This window comes from Leiobunum rupestre, chromosome 6 (genome assembly GCF_980474605.1).
Source record: "Leiobunum rupestre chromosome 6, qqLeiRupe1.1.hap1, whole genome shotgun sequence".
Classification (NCBI taxonomy): Eukaryota; Metazoa; Arthropoda; class Arachnida; order Opiliones; family Sclerosomatidae; genus Leiobunum; species Leiobunum rupestre.
The window spans coordinates 19,854,845-19,878,415 of NC_143389.1; the positions used below are offsets into that span (position 1 = coordinate 19,854,845).

The 23,571-nt window shown below is 34.0% G+C and overlaps 1 protein-coding gene across 1 annotated transcript; it reads left to right on the forward strand.

Moving 5' to 3' along the window:
- Positions 1-6,437: 6,437 nt before the first annotated feature.
- On the forward strand, positions 6,438-21,951 carry LOC149940250 (sodium-dependent organic anion transporter-like). Its single transcript, XM_090179188.1, has 6 exons — positions 6,438-6,629; positions 12,114-12,319; positions 14,028-14,232; positions 19,431-19,691; positions 21,368-21,494; positions 21,905-21,951. Exons 1-6 carry the CDS (start codon positions 6,438-6,440, stop codon positions 21,949-21,951), a joined length of 1,038 nt encoding a protein of 345 aa, XP_090035314.1.
- The last annotated feature ends 1,620 nt before the right edge of the window (positions 21,952-23,571 follow it).

Consider the following 23,571-nt stretch of genomic DNA (forward strand, 5'->3'; position numbering starts at 1 on the left):
CACATCTCTTGAGTTGTAGATCGGTGACCAATCCAACGAGTTAAGTTCCTTATATAGGCTGAGATAGTCGCCTCGCCGAAATTTATAGGTCTTTTTCGGTTGAGAGCCAGAGTTGGGGATGTTGCTATGATAGGTAATCAATAGTGGATGATGGGCAGTGTCAATCGGTACTAGATACGTATTGGCTTCCTCGGTGGTAACTAAAGAGTTGTTTACCAGTACAAGATCTAGAATATTGCCTTTAGCGTTGCGAATGGCGTTTAGTTGCGATAAGTTACACCCCGCACAGAAATCTAGCACTGCTTGTGCCTTGGTGCGAATATTTGGATGGCAGTCCAAGTTAGAAGTGATTGACCAGTTGATGCCAGAGACATTGAAGTCGCCAACTAATATTAATTCGTCAGTTATGGTGGAGAATTTTGAGGAAAGGGCCGTAAGGTTAAGTTTAACCTCGTCAGGTTTGAGTCGTGGCGATAGGTAGAGGTTGCCAATTATAAGGGTAGTATTGTTCGTGGTTTTCACCTGTACGAAAACACTTTCATTTATTATTTCTAGGTCAGTTCGACGAAGGATAGTGAATTTTTTTTTAAAGCAATAAGTGCTCCACCTCCAAGAGCCGGCTCGTTTATCGGTGACAGTCTATCCGAGCGGTGTACAGTGTAGGAAGAAGGTATAAAGTCCGTAGTAAAATGGGTGTCTGTGAGCCAGGTCTCAGTTAAACATATGATATCGAATTCGTTGAGTAGTATATTTGTATAAAGTTCGTTTAATTTTGTGCGGAGACCGCGAACATTTTGATAAAAAATTTCGGGATTATTATTCGAATTATTGGTCGTCATTACTAGTGCTGGGACCGGTTTTAGAAATCTTCAACTGGGTTGGGCTTGAGGTCATGGGCGAAATTTTACTCAGAGTGTCAAATTCTGTTGGTGTGGGCGTGATGTCATTGGAGATGGAAGCCACGGACTCGGACTCGTGTTTTCTATCCTTGTATAACGGCCCAATAAATTGGTTAAGTAGGCAATCGTTCGTCCATGAGGGTGTTGAACTCCGATTCCTCGGCTGATACGTAGAAAGAGAATAAGAGGGGTAGCGGGTTTTCAGGCGAATGCATTCGACGGTTAGTAGGGAATTTTCAGACTCTAGGCATTCTTTGAGGTCCTTGGAAGATAGTTCCGGATGTAGCCTCGTGACAAACACGGCCCGTCGACGAGGTTTCAAGACTTTCGGGACCGCCTTTAGAGAGGTGTTGGAGTTTGAACCCTTTAATTTTAATTTAAATTTTTCGTCGGATCGTTTAGGTTGACGATTATCTTGATGACGTCCTTCATCTTGAAGAATGGTTCGTGGTTTAGTCGAATTGCTGCTTTTTATTGCTTTAGAGTAGCCAGTGTGGTTCGCAGGCCGACTGCTATCTGACATTGCCGAGGCGGTTTGTCCTGCGATGGTAGCATAGGAATTTTCTAGTGTCGTGACGCTGCATTGAGAGGAAAGTGGTCCCTTTTCTAATAAGCGGATAGTTTCAATAGGATCGTTAGGAAGGTTTTTATTAGCTAAAAGCTGTTTTAGTTCACGGTTTTCCGTTTTTAGGGAGTCTATGTCTAGTTGCATGGTTGTCAATCGCTTCAGGATTTCTACGACTGCTTCCTGCAAGGTAGTCTGAACTGAGTCCTTGTCACGGGTCAGGCTATCGATTTTATGGAACTCATTTAGTATTTCATTTAGGATTGGCGGAGTTAGTGAGTCGCCTAAGTTAAGAGGACAGTTAGTGGCGCCTAGATCGGAGCTCGTCGAGGAGTCTAGCTGCTGACCGCCGGCCTTTGAAGGCTGATATTTAATAAACATAATAAACATAATATATTTAATAAACATAATAAACATAATATATTTAATAAACATAATAAACATAATATATTTAATAAACATAATAAACATAATATATTTAATAAACATAATAAACATAATATATTTAATAAACATAATAAACATAATATATTTAATAAACATAATAAACATAATATATTTAATAAACATAATAAACATAATATATTTAACAAACATAATAAACATAATATATTTAACAAACATAATAAACATAATATATTTAATAAACATAATAAACATAATATATTTAATAAACATAATAAACATAATATATTTAATAAACATAATAAACATAATATATTTAATAAACATAATAAACATAATATATTTAATAAACATAATAAACATAATATATTTAATAAACATAATAAACATAATATATTTAATAAACATAATAAACATAATATATTTAATAAACATAATAAACATAATATATTTAATAAACATAATAATAATAATAATAATAATAATCAGCTAGGCTAATACCCAAGGCACCACCTTAGGCCTAAGTCATCATGCGACTTTTGAAGCCCTTAATTCAGGTGGCCGGGTTACAATGCGTAGGAGGGTGGTGGCAAGCCCTGCATGCCACGAGATCGAGCCAACAGCTCCCTACACTAACTATTACCGTTAACCTAGACAAGTTTTTATGGAAGGGGAAACCGAAGAACTCGGGGGAAAACCCCTTAAACATAATATATTTAATAAACATAATAAACATAATAATTTAATAAACATAATATATTTAATAAACATAATAAACATAATAATTTAATAAACATAATATATTTAATAAACATAATAAACATAATAATTTAATAAACATAATATATTTAATAAACAATAATAATTTAATAAACAATAATAATTTAATAAACATAATATATTTAATAAACAATAATAATTTAATAAACATAATATATTTAATAAACAATAATAATTTAATAAACATAATATATTTAATAAACAATAATAATTTAATAAACATAATATATTTAATATTTTTTTAAATAAAAAACTAGTGTTGTAAGTCGGAAAATTTCCCGCTCGGAAAATTTTCCGGAAAATCACCGAGGCCTTTTTTCCGGAAATGTTTCCGTATTTTTCCGAAAAAAATAAAAAAAAGTTTTCATTCCGTGATTAGTCTAATATATTGTTTGCAAATTGAAATAAAGTGGTATTTTCGCCTCATTTTTTCGAATCTGAAATTAAAACTAAACCTCTAGACTAGTTTAAACTGATTAACAATGTAACGCTATTAATGTTTTGTAGTATGGTTACTGATATTAGACATTTTATATCGTTAAAAAGTTAAAAACATTAAAAACCCTTAAAAGGTAATTTATGTTTCAAATTTTTATTTTTCCGATTTGCGGAAAATTTTCCGGAAACTTTTCTGGAAAATTTTCCCCATTTTTTTTTCCGGAAAATTAACAACACTATAAAAAACCCAATAAAACCCATAAATACCCAATAAAACCCAAAAAAACCCAAAAAAACCCACTGGGCTGGGTATTTAAAAAAAAAACGGGTTTTTTTAAACCCTGCTAGGAAGTACTTAGATTTGATTTTAATTGAATTTTTAAACTTTGTGGGTTTTTTATTAATAAAATTGATCGGGTAGAAAGTAATTATATTTGATATTCACTTGAAATTTTATACCTTTTGTGGTATTTATAGAAAATTTGATCGGGATAGTGATAGTGGCACTATATTAAAAAAAATGATCGGAATAGCGATAGTGGCGCTATATTAAAAAAATTGAGTGGAAAAAAAATGATCGATTAAAGTTATTCATCTATGATTTGAAAATGATATTGAAACTTTGCGGGGTTTAAAAAAATTTGATCGTGATAGTGATATTGGCGCCATCTTGATGATTTTGAGAGGTAAAAATATAGATAGGCAAAAAAGTGCCCATCTCTGTTTGTGGGCGTCTTTTCCGTGAATACGACACTTGGATGTTGAACAATTGGGGGTGTTGAATTTAAAGTTGGATGACTTTTAATATTAATATATATCGTACGCCGTTCAGTTCAAAATCTAAACGAACAAACATTATCCACGCTAACGTTCATTCTGGGGAAAGGCGCACAGGCAAATGATTTGATTTCGACCAACTGCTGTATACTCATTGTACAAAATACTTCACCTTACGTTTAAGAGAAGATATTTATATCTTCCCTTCATTTATTAACAAAAAACGTTCGCAATAAGATATATAATATAAAGCCGAAACGAAGCTTAAGCATGTTGTTAAACTACGAAATATTGCAAATCGTTAAAGGCCTAGGTTTTTTTTCTGCTTGTCCCCCTTTAAATTAACTTAGTTGAGCACAAATACCCTGGTGGTAGGCCAACCGCTGAACATGTTGGCCTAATTTAAAGGGGGGCAGGCAGAAGAAAACCTAGGCCTTTAATAGTCGAAATTGCGAGTTTAATTGCAATGTACTGCAAACACTGTCACTTTATAGAAAATAAATTGAAAAACAATTCTTTCAGCGTAGTAACTTTTCCACTCAGACCAAGTTTCCAATTTAAGATCACCAGTTGCATAGTAAGAATCGCCATTTTCAAGATAATTCTATTTTTTTTCTATTAAGATCTATTTAGATGCATTTTAAAATTTCTAAATTCAGATATTGAACTTAAGACTTTTTCTCTCCCCTTATTTTTTTTAACTTATAAGAACAAAATTTGGTTTCCCCAAAATAGGGAAAAAACCCATTTTTCAACGATATTTTTTTGCAATGCCTAAAATCAATTCAACAAATTGTAATTGTCATATTGTTGGAAAAGTAAGTTCTGTGAAATATTAAGGTGTTAATGTGTATAATATTTTTATTTGGGATATCCCAATTACTAAAAATATAATTCCTCAAAGGTAATCTCTGTTTACTCTTTATCAAATAAGAAATATACTTGGGTGGTCATAAATACATTTTTAATTTGAAACGCTGTTCGTAGAATATTTCATTTGTGGGAGTGATGACACGCGTTTTGAGCGAGGTTTTGAGTCTATTTCGAAAGCTAAGGTAGCGCATAAGAGCGCACACAAAGCTTGAGCGATTGGTACTTGTTAGATCAGTAATTTCTTTGTTGTGGGTGCTGACATGTTTTGAGTCTATATATTGAAAAGTAAAGTTGCACAAACGAAAATAGAACAAGCGCAATACGACGGCTTTGAGAAGTAGCGTATTTTAATATTATTTCTTGTTTTCCGGTTATACCTTCGAAACAACGTGGACGCAATTCAAAGTGAAGGTGACCGACGAAAGCGTATACGAAGTGCAATTGATTGGTATTCCTAACTTCATTGGTGGGAAGGTTGTCGTTAACCCCCCGAATTAGTTTTGAGTTTATTTTGACAACTAATGTGACGCAAACTAAAAGAGAGGTGGCGCATGATAAAGCAATCGAATGATGGTATTTACGTGTTCATGGGCCCCACTTATATTTCCTATTTTGCGTCGGAACCATAGCGGCGTATTACTTGAAAATGATGGCGCATGAGAGCGCATGCCGAGCGTAATCAAATGATGGTACTGACGTGATCATTGGCTGATGTGTGTGTGGGGGGTTGTTCGTTGTTAACCTGGCCCCCTATTTTATTTTCTTCTTTGCGTCTGAACCATAGCGGCGCATTACATGAAAATGATGGCGCATGAGAGCGCAATCGTTCCCATACATTAGTTGCTGTCTACGGTTGGGTGAAGGGGGACAACTTTATGGACCCATAAATTTAAACTAGATACATTTTAATTATTTTATTTTGTAATTCAGGGGGAATGAAACCGACATAAAAAGCTATTTTCTTAAGACAGAAATACATAAATCTTGTAGCAATTAGGCTTAAGGAAATCAGTCATACCAGTGAAAATCCGTTTCTGTATCTACACTAAGAGAAAAACGATTTTAGTAAAAGAGTTCGTAAATTATTAGTTTTCTTTCATGCAAGTCACAAAAAGCGGGTGTTTAGTTACACTCTATTATCGAGCAATATTTGCCGTTCATAATAAGTGCTGGCGTATATTTGAGGCGGAGGGTGAGACAAAAAACAGAGGAGTAATAGGAGGTTTCGCATGAAATATTTCAGTTTCGACTCTTACTCTCTAAAAAAGCTCTTTAAAGAAGGTAATTATCGTAGTCATTATAAGGTTATTTCTATTGGACCACCCTTTAGCAGATTACGCAAATTTCCAGTAAACACATTGCCGGGACGGAATGGTGGAAATTGACAGTGGTTTTGTATTCGGACCGCCTCGGTCAAGCGAAAAGAATCTGTCTATATATGTTGAATGCAAATGAGACACCGAATTTCCGAAAACGGTATATGAACATAATGATGGTTATGACAGCCGCATTCGAATAAATGCCCTTCAGAAGAATCAGTCTTTTCTACGAAATTTGATCTACTTTCTTTGGCTCTGCCGATATTAGCGATTTGTATTAATTATATTTTAAGAGAGCATTGACACAAATACGTGATAAGGATTTATTTCAAACCCCTTTTATCGAGTTATCTAATTTTTTTAACAAAGTAAATGAGTAATATGGAGGATTACGCTGACTTTAATGACTCAGGCTACTCTGTGATCGACGACATGTTTGGACCAGGAAATTCGACGGTTGGTCACTTCGATACCGACTATTTAAGAACTTTGAAAATATTTCACGATGTGATTGTGATGTTCACAGCTGGTTCTGCAATGCTGGCTATTGGTTGTGACATAACTTTAAATAAGGTAAGGTATTTAAACAATTTTCTACATTTAACAAGTCACTTTTCTATGCCAAAAATTAATGAATCTGAAAAATTCAGTTTCACTTTTTTCAATCCGTGTCAAAACAAGACAGTAACAATTTGAATGTGGCGACTGTATTTGTACTGGCCGCAATAACGGTTAAACCCCACTAGAATAATTTTATTATAACAACATTTATTTACCGCGCTTGGTTTGTATTATCCACTACTGAGTCGAATCGTACCAGAATTGCCCCACTATATGATTGTTAGTTGACAGTACCTAAATATCTAAGTATGACGTTTGTACTATTTCAGTTAATTAAGGAGAGGTGTTAGCACTTTACAATGGAAATAAATGTAATAACAGAACTCTAATGAAATAGCTGATATGTTTTGACTAAGTTTGGATTAACCATTTATATTTATGTGACTGCTATAGCTGTTAGATAAATACTAGTAAAATACATAATTTTTGTTGTTAAACTCAAAGCGAATGAATATAAATCAATGATTTTTATCGAAGATAGCACTCATGAATAAACAACATAAAAACTACATTCATAAAAATTAAATACCACAATAGGTACTATTTAATAAAACCTCTTCGAGGAAATCGCCAAGAAGTAATGTATCCGAGAGCCAGGACTTTCAAATTACTGCTTGTTGAAATAATGGAAACTATTAACCTGTAAACAGAAGGTCGTGTTTTCGCAAAGGATTTAGAAGTAAAAAGAAGCGACAATGGTTAAAAAGAAACACTTGTTGCACACCGTACAGGTGAAAAGTTTCCATTATTTCAACAAGCACTATATAACCCGTAACTTTCAGGTCCTGGTTCTCGGAAATATTACTTCTTGGCGATTTTGTCGAAGGTATTTTATTGAAGCGTCTGTTGTTTTAACTCTGAGCTGAATAATTTAGTCAATTTTGATGTTATATCTCGGCCGTCCAAAACTAGTAAACGCCATTTTTCTAAATTTTAATACAGGGTGTTTCAAAAGATTATGCAAAAAAATTTAAGGAGTTGTAGGACGTGAGTTGAGAAGTATGCCTTGTTTCCCCCCCCCCCCATTTTCCTACGATGAGTTAAAAGAGCACCAGAGAGCTTCAAAGTGTGGCTTACTAACCCCTGGAAGTAGGCTAAAGCAAGTCCGTGAGACGGGGATGCGCCGGTTCGGGTACTTTTCCCGTTGAGCAGCCAAAGCATTTCCATCCGCCAGTTCTTCCGAAATGAACTCCATTGCTGCAATTTGAAAGTGATGAGAAATCGCGGTCCATCACGACTTTAAATTCTGTTTAAGTTTACATTTTTACCCTGGTAACCTTGATTTGTTGACAAAGTCCTTTTTTATCTATCACACGAACCTTAATGTTCGCATTTCCCTGCTGCTTGGTTTTGTTCTTATTGCAGCCTACTTCCAGGGGCTAGTAGGCCACACTTTGAAGCTATCTGGCGCTCTTTTAACTCATCGTTGGAAAATGGAGAAAAATAGGCATACTTCTCAACTCACCCCCTACAGCTCCTTAAAATTTTTGTTTAGCTTTTGGAAACACCGTATATATTTTCTGATGGTAAAAAAATAATATTACTATTTTTTGTTTCATAAATAATACGAATTAAATATTTTTTTATTATTTACTAATAATCTTTGAAGTGATTTAATAAACTATAAGAACCATAAATTACCTGTATAAAGAAATATTGAAACAGTTAACAAAGAAATTTATCTAAATAATGAAATGAAAATTACCATAACATTTTAATTGTAAATTTTTTCCAACCGTTTGAATAGTACTACATCAGTGACGCCATTCATCATTTTTTTTAAATAAAATCAAGTATATTTTTGGTTTAGTTTTTTTTAATTATAATTGAGCCCAAAATTATTTATCAACATAATTGTTTTCGTAGTAGTCATATGTAAATGAACGATAATGTTATGTTTTGTAGTTTTTACGTATCCTAAAGTTAAAATAAATATTTTTTAATTTAAAAATAATTAATATATGAATAATTTAATATATTTACAAAACGAATAATATCACATTAAAATGCATACTAAGTCTCAGAAAAAGTGTAACCAAAATAGCAGCACTTTTATTTCCTTAATAGCTTTCAGGATGATTGTAACTGCCCTTGGCCAATAACGTAAATTTAGCGAAACCAGGAAGCCATATTTTAGCGTGTCACATTTGAAATAACAGTGGAATTGCGCTTATATTTTATGGTTGAAATGATAAAATAGGTCTAATTATAGCTTTGTGGGAAATATATTGGCTCGAATTTGCAAAAAAAGAATAAACATCGGAAGAAATAACCCCTAATTTGTTTACAATTCATCCGAATAATTATTAAGTTGGGGAGTGCCTTTTTATTTAGAGGTCATTGTGGAAATGATCAAGTTCGCTATTAGACAGCGACACAGGTTCTTCGCTAGAGATATTCTCTCGTTAAATATCCGCAGTCGGCCAAGACCATGTTCGCCGGATTTGGCCCGTTAAGCAGCTCCCTGTAATGACGGAGTTATATAAGCTCGTAAGAATCAATCAACGTTTTACATCGGTTTTTTTTTCTGGGTGCGATGGAAGCTGAGAAACGTTACGAGGTCTCTTAATGCCTTACAGGGAAACACACTTTATTTATGCCAGATCGCGCCAATTTAAATATTAAAAAGTATTAAATACTGACCGATTTATTAGAAAGGCAACTTCAAACACTATTTTAAGCGATTTTTATTAAATAAAAGTTCAATTCAGGAACAAAATTGCACGAAGATAAACATGAAACAAATGAATGTTTTTCGCCGTTTTAAAACAATAGGTCGACTCCGATAGTCAGTCGGTAAAAATTCGCTTCCCGAATGTTGTGAAGACTCATTTCTCCTATTTCAAACTAGAGGTCGGCGTTCGATTGACCTTTATCCATGGATAAAATAAGTTCGACGATATTTAAATAATATTTATTTAAATAACCAATATTTGAATAATAATTGTAAAATGTTTAAATAATCGAAAGTGGATAAGCCTATTATTTAAACAAAACAAACAATTATTTAAATAAATACCATTTTAATTCAAATAAAACATAATTAAATAAGTTAAAATTATATTCTTTTTACCAACTTTTGTTAAATAAATCGGAAATTTTGTGGATAGTGAATAAACAATTCCGAGCACTATTTCCAACATGTAACATATGCAGATATCACCCTTAGTCTTTATTTTTATTAAGATATTGAAGTATATTTCCTAACTAAACATTTTCAAGGTCGAGATCAGCCCTATCGGTATCTTTAGTATTTTGGTGTGCGTGCGGAACGTAAATTTATCAAAATTTGAAAAGCAAATATGTGATAAGAAACCATGAAAAATGTGCAATTATGCAGCCGGTTAGGGCTAATTAAATCGAAAGGGAATTCAAACACTATATATTTTGACCGGATTAGGGTATTAAGAAGGACAAACCTCGAATCTCTAATTGGACATACCTGTCTTGCGCTATAATAAGGATATAAATCAATAATTGAGAACTCGGAAATTCCCCTCGGTTTAATAGGAAATTTGGTAATTCAAAAGAGGGTACAACATTTCGTAATGGGCCATAGACAGCAATTAGCTTAGTCACGGGCCCTAGACAACATTTAGCTTAGTCACGGGCCCTAGACAACATTTAATTATGTCACTAACCATTGACATCATTTAGCTTCGTTATGGGACCTTAGACATCATTTAGTCAAAGACATTATAAAGCATTTAGCTTCGCTATAAGCCATTGGAAACATTGATCTAAGTCACAGACCCTAAACATCATTTAGCTTCGTTATGAGCCCTAGACAAAATTTAGATAAGTCACGGGCCCTTGACATCTTTTAGCTTCATTATTGGCCCTTGACATCATTTAGATTCATTATGGGCCCTAGAGAACATTTAGCTAAGTCACGGGCCCTAGAAATTGTTTAGCTTCGTTATGGGTCCTTGGGTTTTCTTATCATTTTTAATCCGTTAATACAAATTATCCTAGACAAGGTTGTCCTTTAATTTTAATACCCCTAACCCCGAAAGTTAAGCGAGTAGGCTTGGAACCATTATTTTCAATGGGGAGGTTAAGATATGCTAATAAGCTTATTGAGCCTAACGTGATCTCTTTTACGTACCCGTACTATTGGGCCTAATGCCCACCTTTACGAACCGAATAGGCTTATCCATTTAAATAATTAAAAATTCCTCTACACATATTTAAGATGGGGTCAAATGTGTTCACAATATTTTAGCGGCCAAAACGATAACATTGTTCCAATCAACCAAGTTTACTAGGTTCGATATCGGAAAATATATTTATTTTAAAACTCTTTGGTAAAATTTGAGCCTTGAAAACACCATACATCTAAATAGTTGTCAAAAAGCAAGTCTCACTTAACTACTGAGATTTTTCTCTCCATTAAATAATCAAATGGTCATAAATACTGTGGAAAGCAATCTCAAACTTCTCATACAAAATTATTTCTATAATCAGTATTATGATATTAAATCTAACCAATTAATCTCCACTAAGCTGTGTTATAGTACAAGGAATAATTAGTTTTCTAGAAAGTTTTTAATGCGTAGAGTCAACGGTGATGATAAGTTTGATCTAAAAATATTTAGCTAGGTATAATTTAAGAACTGCCAACAAAATTTAACCATAACAAAGGGGGTATTCCTTCTATCATGGAGGAAGAAAGTACTTATGGAGAGGTAAATACGATACCTCTAGCACAGGCCGATTGTTCGAAGTACGGCACGAAAATCGGCTAGAGGCGCCAGGCGTTACGCCTGGTTCGTAGGCTTTTAGCGCCTCCTATTTTAGGACAGCCATTGCGGAATTTTTATAAAGTTATAGTTATTCCGTTCATCGATAGGTGGAGACACTCTACTAGGCACAAAGGCCAATTGAGCCACTGTTCGCTAGCCTTCTTTTCCTCTCCAGGATAGTAGTTTCTTCCTCCATGCTTCTATAAAGTGCGAAAAACCCGGTACACTCGATAATTTTATTTTTTGTATTTTGCGGCGCTGTAACGAATTGCGTAGGCGTGTGTCAAAAATATTACACTATGACCCATTGTCAAAGCCTTTAAATACGGTCAACTAAATATCGTTAAGTAATGCAATTCTGCTATGTATCCCGTTGAAGTCGACAGTAGTAATTAAGGTTGTTAACTTCCCTAGAACTGAATCTTGGGCGTGAAAAATGCTTAATAAAAAGCCTTAATTTTTTAGCGGTCTGACCATCAACTTTTCCTGCCTTTGGCTGTACTAATTTTCTCTATAGAAACGTTCGTTAAGGCATTATATAACTCTGCCCTAATAGTACGCTGTGTCACCCAATATAATAGTTAAGGAAAAAAAGATTTAATTTTATCGGCATATAAACTCGGCAATTCGAAATGGTTTAATTGGTTCGTAAAAATAACGATATCTTGTTAATTTTTTTCTTCATTTACAGATTAAAGAACATTTGAAACTACCCAAGGCCGCCGTTTTAGGTCTGCTTTGTCAATTCGTATTGATGCCGCTTGTGGGATATGTCGTGGTGAATGCCCTAAAGATGGACCCTTTGAACGCGGCGGGAGTCATCATACTGAGCTCAGCTCCCGGAGGCGGATATTCCAACCTTCTCTCTTATCTCACCAATAGTGACGTGTCACTCAGGTATAGGCCCAAGCACGATGTACTAGGCTACGTTCAGTAACGCTTAACAACTGGAAAACCGTTTTATTTCCGTTGAGGCTTTTTCTCAACGTAACGTAAGATATTGTTGGACACTTTTTATTATTGCTATAAATTTAGACGTCACTAAACTATTGATCAACGAAAAAACCTGCTCTTCCAGCCGATGACTTCGTTGACCTTCCGATGAGCCACGTGACGTCCAAATCGGAAGTAAAATAAATTGTACAGTAAAAAACGCTGAGTCCGTCGACAGTTACTGAACGCAGCCCTAAATTCAATCCTATATTCAAAATATGTTACAAAAAGTTTGTTCTTGAATGTAAAAAAAAATAAGGGATTACAACCTCAGGCCTTTGGTTGGAAAAATTGAAGCTGAAATTTTTCAAAGAGCCCATTTTTTGGAAGAAGTTAATTAAAATAGTCAGATTCAAATAACTTTTACATATTTATATGAGGGTAAAGTCTTAAAAAGGCGTAGCACAAATATAATCCAAATGGTCATTTTTTAGTATGTTGACACGCGAAGTATTTCAAAATCTAGAAAAAATACTGTGGCTTTTTTTGGCCCTGAAACTACTTGAGACAGTGTTTAAAGTAGCCTAGGATTGGGAATTTTTCTCCAGGTACTAAGGACCCCAAGCGCTTCATAATCTTTGTGCTGCATTATTCCTAGTCCTTTCCTTGATCTAAATATGTATATTTCATTTGAATTTGACCATTTTTAATATTTGCCAAGAAATGGGCTGTTCGAAACCCCGGTTGAATGCATCGCGATTTCTTTTCTACTATTTTTGTACTAATGATCTAACTTGTAACTTCGATAAAACCAAATATTGCATTAACCTAAATGGCTGTAAAACTAGTTTTAAACCATTGAATAGGAACCGGGAACTGTAATAACCGAGTGAAATATTCCAACACTTAAATTCTAGACGTTTAATTTAATTCAACAATTTTTTAATACTTAAGCGATTTTTGCTGTTACGATGATAACAACATTTATTTGTACTCTATTGTAGGTTTATCTCAAAATCTGATTTAGTTGCTACTATAATATTACTTAAATTCTGCCCGAGCTGGAGGCGGCAATTGTTACTTCCAAATTCTTTGATATGTTTTATTCTCTTTAAAACCGTTTTAATATCGAAGGAATATTTTCACTCAAACATTTTATATCCTTAATAGGTGGTTTTTTTCGCTTGTCCGAGGACAAAAAGTGTAAACTTTTTATCCTAAAACGTTTTTTTCGCCTGTTCTCGGGGTAAGATTAACCCGTCCCGAATTTTGTTCGCTTGTTCCAGAGCTCTATGGTTACACTTTTTACTCCTCCTCGAAAGGAGGTGTAGATGGAGTAGTCTAGCTTTGTCGTCTGCTTAAACGAAAACATGACTCGTTTAGACCTCTTCACATGAGGCAAGCTTTTTGTAAACAACCTTTAACCTTTAACTACTCCCTTCTTACTCCAACTCGTTTTTTTCGTCCAGACAGAATTGAAGTAAAATGACGTCATATGGCTACACTTTTTAACCTGCTCAAAAAACCCAGAACATGCCAACAAAACCACCTATTATTTAAAATTAAGGTTTTATAAATAGATTAATTAAAAAAGGAAGTAAAACATCCGAATCCTTCAATATATTATCATCTGATTCAAAAAATAGTTATCTGCATTTTTTGTACGTTTCAGTGCATTAATGACAACTTTATCAAGCATGATATCATTGGGAATCACCCCTTTGAATCTGTGGATCTATGGACGATTCTTGGAAGAAATGAATATTGTGATGCCTTACGAAAAGATAACAATCAGCTTAGTTGTACTGCAAGGAGTGCTTGTGTGTGGACTAATGATCAGATGCAAATTTATTAAAATGGCCGAATACATAACTAAAGTGAGTTCTTTCAAAGTACAAAGTTAAAATAAAAAATATTTAGCAGTTTGCACTTTATGCCTTTTGGACCCGCATAGTCCTGTTGGCAGTATTTTGGGTCCTAGACCACAAATAAATATATTTCATGGCGAAATATCTGGTCCCCATTAGCCCAAATTAATCTTGTGATAGCTTTTCGTTTCTTATCTATTGATATATAAGTATATATATTTATTGCCTCAAAGGATATCAAATACACAAATTAATGGGCCCCCAACGGCACAACCGGGTATCACGATTTATAGAGACGCATCGCCGTATCGTTGATATTTGTCGCCTCAGCGGTTACTGAAAAATCAAAGGTCCCAAACGGGTATCACGAGGGGTTGCGATCCCAAATAACAATACAATAATATATCTCCGCTGCGCGATGTACTACCACTATCTCTTATGCTGTTAAACAATTCTAAAAATGTTCTATGTTTAAAGTTCCACCGGTGGTTTTACAATTGATAGAGAAGGACGTGGGTTTGAACCTCGTTGGGTGACAATATAAGGGTTAAAATGTTCAAGTGAGAGTTTAGCATAATAAATGCTTGTTCTGGCGTACTTGCTCTTAAGGATCTTTTTGATTAGAAAAAAATTAAGCCACTCTACCCCGGCGCCATCTCTTTTGCTGTCGCCGCTGCGCCGCATGAAAATTATGACAACAATTAGCTACTACTTCTACTACTACTACTACTACAAAATGAATAACGCTAGATTCGGGCGAGAAGCTTATAATTTTAGTTATGGACCCATTCATATAATTCGGAGTATAATCTATAGGACAGATTTTGATATAAAATAGTTTTGAAAGCTTAATTATTTGTACTATTGTACAGAGAGGAAAAATGAAGATGGAAAATTGTGGTTATATGCAACCAGAAGTATTTTCTGTTGTTATTCTGGGTGATGGAAAAAACACACACACACCCATATATATATATATATATATATATATATATATACATTTTGATCCCGCCACCGAATTTGTTTTTAGATTTTCTACGTAACTTTATTTTTTGCAAATTTTCAAAAGAGGGGAGAATGTTTTACCCCTTTACGCCACCACTGCCAAAAATTAACGCAACCGAGGGTTTTTGAAAAACCAGCGCTTTGCATAATAAAACGTCACCTATTTTTTGTATAGAAGTGCAATTACCCTACTAAACATGCTTGCGCTTTAGACGTTAACAGTTCTGGTGTTTAAAAATCAGTTTCTAATGGTCTTGAAAGGATCTCCTACCTTTAACAAATGTGTACCGACATATTAAATCCCTTTTTGGTTGCTGGTGTTAAATCGAAGATTAATTATAAAACAAGACGGATATTGCGAGACGAAACCACGACACGGGACCCACATTTAACGGAAACCCTTTCTATTGGATGTTTGCGTATTACGGGAATCTCAATAATCGTACAGCCATCTATACACTCTTTTTCGCGGTCTTTTCGACCCCTCTTTTTGGCCGCCCGCTAGTCGGCCATTACCTGGAACCACCGGTGGGGGTCTAGGCTCGGGTCTTTGGTTCCAGGATATGAACGCGCCCAGCAAAATTCCAAAAAAAAGAGTCTATCGGCTTTAAAAAAATCTATTAGAATGGTACTTTTTCATTACAAAGAAAGGCCTGAATTGTTGTCATAGCTCACCGAGCTCACGCTGGGGTATAACGACAAAGTACCACCCTCGTTTGCTTGTTTGATTTTTCGCCTAACTGCGCATGTGTCAGATATTATTGAAACTCGCTTACTATATTACAATCGCATTTTCGAAGAATTTTTGCTCATGCCTATAAATTTAAACCAAAGATGCGTTCACACTTTGCTTTGATATCGATTCAAATGTTTCGAAGGAGTTGTGTGAACCATGTTAAAAATTTAAACCAATTCAAACGGTGTGTGAACGTAGGACAAGAATATATTAGTTTCTACTTAGGGATAATGTCTATGTTGAGACAATTCTTAGCTTAGCTCCCAATCTCTTCCACGCCCGAAGAGTAAGCTCCTTCCTCAAAACATAATCAAATCAATCAAGTTTCTCATTGTTAAGTTAATGGACTGCATTGCAAAGGATGATAAAATTAGCGAATAAGTAGATTAGTCCATTATGAAAAGGGATAAAAAAGCTAAACCCTAAACAAATTTCAGTTTCTCATTAGAGACTAATATTGACGTCTTCAGACGCGATTGAAACTGACATCGGTGAAATTTTAGTTCCCCTCTCGTGCCGCGAGAACGTGCGACCTTAATATAGTGATTCTCTGGAATTGATATATTTTCTTGTTTAGACTTTAACACAAGAAAAATGTACAATTTTATCTAACGTGGTCACAGAATCATTGGAAAAATTCGACCCATATTTCAGCTATCAAAATCACAATTGGTCATTTTGAAACCCGATTTCCCAAATTCAAACTTTCAGTGGCCCTTTAAAGCGAAGTATAAAAAGCCGGGTTACGGACTCTTGGAAATAACGGGCGCTTGGGAAATTTCGATTTTGTCCAGGCTGTAACACGACCCAACCTGGTGATCAATCACAAATCTACGACATATAGTCTTTATTTTTAAAACTAATAACTGAGCATTGCATTTTTCTCGGAACTGGTAAGGGAGAATGCGGCCGCTACATATCTCTTAGCGTGAAAAGCTTATCTATCTGTATTGCTAATGTTATACGCTTGAAACACGTACATTATAATTTTCTTTGCTTAAGATGAAAATATGAATGACTTTCTTAAACTATTTCACCGGGGAAATTTCGTCTAAAAATCAGTGAATATCACTACGCAAAGTAATTTTTATATTTTACATCATCAGGCGGAGTAATAAACGAGCTATATTTTGAGCCGTTTAGCTATAAATTTGCCGCCTTGAAAACTAAGAAGTCACACGAATAGTTTTTATAGCCTAGATAGACAGTTTTTCTTCGTAAGATATACTTCTGCTATATGAATAAATCAAATTAGAATTTGCTAAATAAAACAAGCGTTTATATTATTTTACATAACAGTTGACTACTTATTTAATTATTCAAATAAACGTTAAGCGGTTTCTTATCTAAACACTTTAAAGATAATACATGTTTTTTCAACAGTAAAAACTATGTCAAATATGTATCGATCTTTATCAGGCTGACCAAGCTAACGATAATACAGATCGCCTTTTTGAAGGTCGAAACCCCCAATCTCAAGGTCGACATTGCCATGCTTTTTATAGATTTTATTGTAATATATAAGTAAAAACATTTTAAAGGTCGAGATCACCTTTTTCTATTTCACGTTACTATATTTGCGTTTTTCGCAGTTGTTGTACCTACCACTACAATCAACTTACAGGTTGTGCGAGAGGTCGCTACTATTTCTGACTGGCTATTAACTTAAAAAATAACAAGGTGAATGTGATGGAAATTAAATTTAAATGCTACCGCGCGAGATTACTGACGGCATTTTAAACAAGGCAATTAAGTATTTATTATATATATATATATATATATATATATATATATATATATATATATATTTCTATTTCTATTTGTACATATATACTGCCTGCCATTTACTATCAGAGCAGATAAATCGACTGTTCCACACAAAAAAGGCCATATTTTAAATTTAGATAGGCCTATATTTCCTTCTTTATGTTGATTAAGATTACTTCTGATGGTAACGTTTGTGGTATTTACTGGTATGCCTCATTTTTGGTGGGTTCTAATTTTTCCAGTAGGCTCACAATTCGCGTATGTACTGAAATTTTACTACTAACTCAATATTTTCCAAATTGGCATTTACTAATTATGTAATTCCTGAGAAACTTAACAGTACATAATATACAGGGTGCCCATTTTTATTCGAAAAAGTGATTTTTCTCAATAACCGTTGTAGTTAAAATTTTGAATTTTTTTTGTGTGAATTGTCAGTATTGGGGGTCATTGTTGTACATAATCTTTATCGATTTTAAAATAATATCTTAAAATTTTGAAAAAATAAATTTTGATGCATTGGAGCTCGTCAAATTTTGTCAATGAGAAAAATGTAGAGCGACGTCGAAAACATAAGAATAACGTTTGGTCGTTGAAAACACAATCATTTTTCACGAAATTACACGCGTTTGAAAATTGACTTAACGGGTTAACAAAATAATTGGAAAAATCAAAAACTAGAATCTTTTGGATGCCGTGGAAGTCGTAAGACAATATTATTGTTAGACTGAACTTTTATTTATTTAAATTAAATTTAATGAAAAATAACCGAAAGTCCAAAAACAATATCTTTAAGGTTCCCCGACTATTTACTGAACGAAAATGTTCTATGGTAATATAGCATTTAAATGAGAGTTAGAAATTTAGAATCTTTATTAAATAAATAAAAATAATATTTAGTTCACCCTAAAAATAATATTGTCTTACGACTTCCACTGCATCCAAAAGATTCTAGTTTTTGATTTTTCCAATTATTTTGTTTACCCGTTAATTCAATTTTCAAACGCGTGTAATTTCGTGAAAAATGATTGTGTTTTTAACGACCAAACGTTATTCTTACGTTTTCGACGTCGCTCTACATTTTTCTCATTGACAAAATTTGACGAGCTCCAATACATCAAAATTTATTTTTTCAAAATTTTAAAATATTATTTTAAAATTGATAAACATTATGTACAACAATGGCCCCCGGTACTGACAATTCACACACAAAAATTCAAAATTCTAACTACAACGGTTATTGATAAAAATCACTTTTTCGATTAAAAATGGACACCCTGTATAATGAAGTGGTGTTTTGTTACTACTTGATAAAACTAAGTACTGAAGAGTGAAGATAAAGAAAAATTTAAAGCAAGTGTCGGCTAAACATGAAGTAGATTTTTTTAACAGATGTCGCTAGCGTAGAGGTCGGCGTTTGAATAAGAAATTATCCAATTATTTATTTTTATTCATAACCGCAAATTATACAAACAAAATACGAAAAAACCGATTATTTTTGCATGTTAAATCGTTGTTTATTCGTATAAAATGTTCTTAAAAAAACAATTAACCCAACTTTTTATGGTTAATCGAAATTTTGCCGGTTAATTTATTCGTTCCGCCGACCACTACGCTAGCGTCGAAATCTAAACCAGATCAAAATGATTTAAACCCTTTGTAAATTTTAGCTCAACTCCGTGATTTTTTTGTTCTTCAGATTGGTGTTGGAGTTTCCGTATGCTTACTTCTTTGTCGGCAGATCATCGCAATAATGATCAAACCGACGTTTTACCTGGAACTGCACTGGAAAATCTATACCGCATGTGGCATTATTCCAGTTGTGGGACTGTCAGCTCCATACATTATAGCTCTCTTGATGAAAGAAAATGCGAAGGTCGCCAGAACATTGGCTCTTGAAACCGCCATTCAGAGTATCGGAACGTCTTTCACGATAGTTTTCGTTTCCTTCCATAAGGATGTAAGTATTTCATATGATATTTGTCAAAAGAATAAATAAAATTAAGAGGGGCCCAGAACATGCAGATGCACCTTTATTCTGATTATCTATTGGTGAAACTCGATTAGATATTTCATAAAAAAATCGTTTATTTGGAATCATTGACCACGCAAAATGGTAGGTTGATTTTAGCCAGGTTCACACTCGCCCCTAAAATCGCTTGGGTTAAATAACTCATTTTCAAAAACGGCGGGAGAAATCGCTTCGTGTTGGTTCGGGAAGCAACTCGTCCAAGGCGGTTCGCTTAGAATCGCTTTCAAAACGACCAGGCGGGGAAGTAAAATTGCTCGTATTTTCCAAAATAATGGGGATAAAAACGTTAATAATGTCAAATAATATTATTATGTATTTTTTAATGGCGTTAAGCGTTGGCTATAAGCGAACCGGGGTGAAACGACTTCGCACGTGAGAACCAAGAATTATCGTCGGCGGTCAAAACTGGCATTCAAACCGACCGTAACTGTTTTTTTAAGCTTTAGTGTGAACGTGGCTTTAGTGGTTAGCACTTTCGCCTCCCACTAAGCGGACCTGAATTTGATCCCAAGGGTTGAATACTCGGAACAACGTCTTTTGCGTTCAGTTTGGAGGTTCTGCCTCCATTGGTAAGAGGCTTTTTCACCCGAATTGGGTTCTTTGGTTTCGAATCTCCATAAAAACGTGTCGAGGTTAACAATAATATTCACTTAAGGGTGGCATGAAAGGTTTGCCTTTAAATCCGGCCACGTGAAAGGTTTGCCTTTAAATCCGGCCACGTGAAATAATGGCCTTAGAAATCGCTAGTTCACTTGTGCCGATTGTGGTGCCCGGGTGTTAGCCTAGATTATAACTATTCTTATTAATGCATCTGAAATTAGAATATCTTTAAGGGTATATTCCCATTCGATCGAAATCCCATTCGACCGAATTCAATATGTTTCCCAAATATAGCCCAAAAGGCGGATTCGGTTCATTGGGACCTTTTGTTTTGTTTTGTACTTCTGCCCCGAGATATAGAAGGGTACGCAAAAAACGTTATACCTAAACAAAATTGCTACAGGTGTACTAACGGTAAGGTTAGGTTAGGTTAGGTTAGGTTAGGTTAGGTTAGGTTAGACGCTCACTTCCCTAGGGTGGCGCGCTTTTATAAATATATTTATGCTTTGAACTTTTTATTTATATCAAGAATACAATAATTCGAACAATTTCATTTTTTAATGTGAATGGTTAAGTTTGTAGCAATTGCGTCGAGTAAGGCTAACGCGACGAAATTTGATGTACTATAAAAAATAATATAAACGTGCAAAATTGGGCTGTAAACCGCACAATTGGGGTATTTTCGATCGATTGGGACTCAATGTTAAGTCGTTTTCGAACGAATTGGATTTCGGTCGAATGGGACCAAAGCATTTTAAAGCAAGCCGAGTTAATAACAGTTGTCACGGAATAGTAGTATGTATAAAACATAGGTAACGGAATTTTTATATTCAGCTTTCGAAATACTTAAATGCTTTTCTTTAGAAATAATTTACTTATATACTAAGGATTTTAGTTCCGTATAAAGTCTCTATAAAAGTCTTAAAGGACTTTTTGTACAGGTTTCAGGCATTTCCCCTTTGTATGATCAGTATAAACATCTTAGTATCAAATGTTCCAAATAGGTGATGTGGGAAGTACAACAATACATTGCGTTGTACTCCGACGTGACATGCACCGGCTTTCTGGGAGCTGTCCTCATCTATCACGCTGTTACAAGGACTATTCATAAATTCAAGTTTGAACACAAATGTAAGACGGTAAAAATTGAGAAATATTTACAGACAGCTAAATTGTTACACTTACATTTTGTTTCCATATTGTATTATTTATGTTGAACTTCAGAGTTAAAATTTTATACGAAGATTACTTTTGTAGAAACACGAAACAATTTATGCAAAAGTTCTCAACCGTTTTAAATAAAAACTAAATTTCGATTAATCTCATTTAAATTAAAATATTTCCTCCGACATTATTTAAAATTAGCTTTAACTTTCTCAAAATAATATTTTAGAATAAAAACACAACGAAATAAAAAATGTAATTGTGCACAAGAGCATTTTATTGTGTTTTAATTCTAAAATATAGTAGTTCTTCCGTTTAAAATTATTTATGATTTTATTCGGTATTTTAATAATTAATTAGATTTTTAATTTTTGCAGTAGTGAAAAACAAGTGGCTGGTGGAAGACGAAAGAGAAACTTTATAAGCAGTGATACCCCAAAAGTTTTTATATAATATATGTATGGCTTAGTTTGTATATTTGCTGTCTTAGACCTTTAGAATAAGAATTATAGATCTATACATTGTTCTTTAATTGGGACGGTTTAATGAACAACACATTTATCTTATTATAATCGTTATATTAATTTTCTATTTTAAAATAACTGTATTTATTTTAAACCATGTATATGTTTATTATATATTTAATGTGCTAATTTTCATTAGAACTATTCGATTTCTTATTTTAACTTACTTTATATGACCTTTAATTATATCTGTGATGAATCACCTAAAGCAACTGGTAATAATAAGATTTAATTTGGGTTTTGCAATTGCTAAAAATATTGAAGAGATCTAACCAAAAAACCGGTTATATTAACTTACTTTTATTTTTATAACAATCGCATTTGAAGTATCAATTGCAAACTAGAAACAATGAGATAAAAAACAAAAATATACCAGTGTATTTGTATAGTTGAGAGTCGCTCAAAGGCAAATCTTTCATTTGAATAAAATATTTTCATTTTGTTAAGTCAAATGCTTGATAAAGTTATCGTGTTTCGAGTCAAGTAAAGTTTGAACGACGATATCGCGAGTACTTAAATACATTTTCGCGGAGAACAAATCCCAAAAATCATTTGAGCGTGCTTTTCATTTCACGGTTAACAAAGACTAGGTAATCAATAAAAACTTGACAAACACGCGGGAAGGCTTTTAACAAATACGCAACCGAAACTATATACCATTTTTACGACTTTCTCTACCCCTATTAATCCCCCCCCCGGCATGACCTCCGACCTTCAGCGGGTTGTCTACGCTCGGGTCTTTCGGCGGAAAGAAGAGAATAGAACTAAACAGGGACGCGTCCTGTAAAATGTCGCTGAAAAGAGTCTCTAAAAGCGCTCTAGAAAGAAAAGATAAGGGTATGGAAGGTACCTTTTTTTAGCGGAGACTTACCCTTCAGTTGATTAACAAAATATTTGTAATGAATACGTCTATAACTGAAAGTGAAAAAATAATGGCAGAGGAGGTGGAAAATACACAGCGCCATCTCGTTATCTTAATAAATTAAGCAGTGCTATCACCCTCTTTCCACAAAATAGTGGCGTCCCGTAGAAGTTGCACGACAAATACAATTTCAAAATAAATTTACGCAATTATTAAAGTTCTGCATTGCTAAATATGTGGGTTTACGCAAAAATCTATACCCCTCAACAGTTGGCAATGGTCAAATTCAGAACTCCCTTTTGCAAAAAAATATTTTAAACTAGTGATTTAAATTACTATAAAATTTAATTATCTTGGAGAATGTTTGGAATGATATGTACGGTAAGTGGGTAAAACTCATTGGCACTATTCCTAAGCGATTAGTTAAAACTGATTAAGCATGGCAGAAAGAATCTTTCCCAAATACTATTATAAAGAATGAAAAAGTATCTTCTGTAAAGCCAATATACGAAAGACGCCATTTTGTCATTTAAAAAGCAGTCCGTAAGGCGTAATAACTTGAAGGGTTACCGACAACTAATATTTTATCACTTTCCTAAATATTTTTGCGATATAGCCTACTATACCAAGGTCTATCCTTGGTCTAAGAAATAAGATG

What these genes read in the sequence shown, in the direction of transcription:
- LOC149940250 (XM_090179188.1), top strand. Translation starts at nt 6,438, where the DNA reads ATGGAGGATTACGCTGACTTTAATGACTCAGGCTACTCTGTGATCGAC. An exon ending in GTGACATAACTTTAAATAAG is followed by an intron (nt 6,630 to 12,113) that starts GTAAGGTATTTA and finishes CTTCATTTACAG; the next exon opens with ATTAAAGAACATTTGAAACT. An exon ending in TCGTTTCCTTCCATAAGGAT is followed by an intron (nt 19,692 to 21,367) that starts GTAAGTATTTCA and finishes TGTTCCAAATAG; the next exon opens with GTGATGTGGGAAGTACAACA.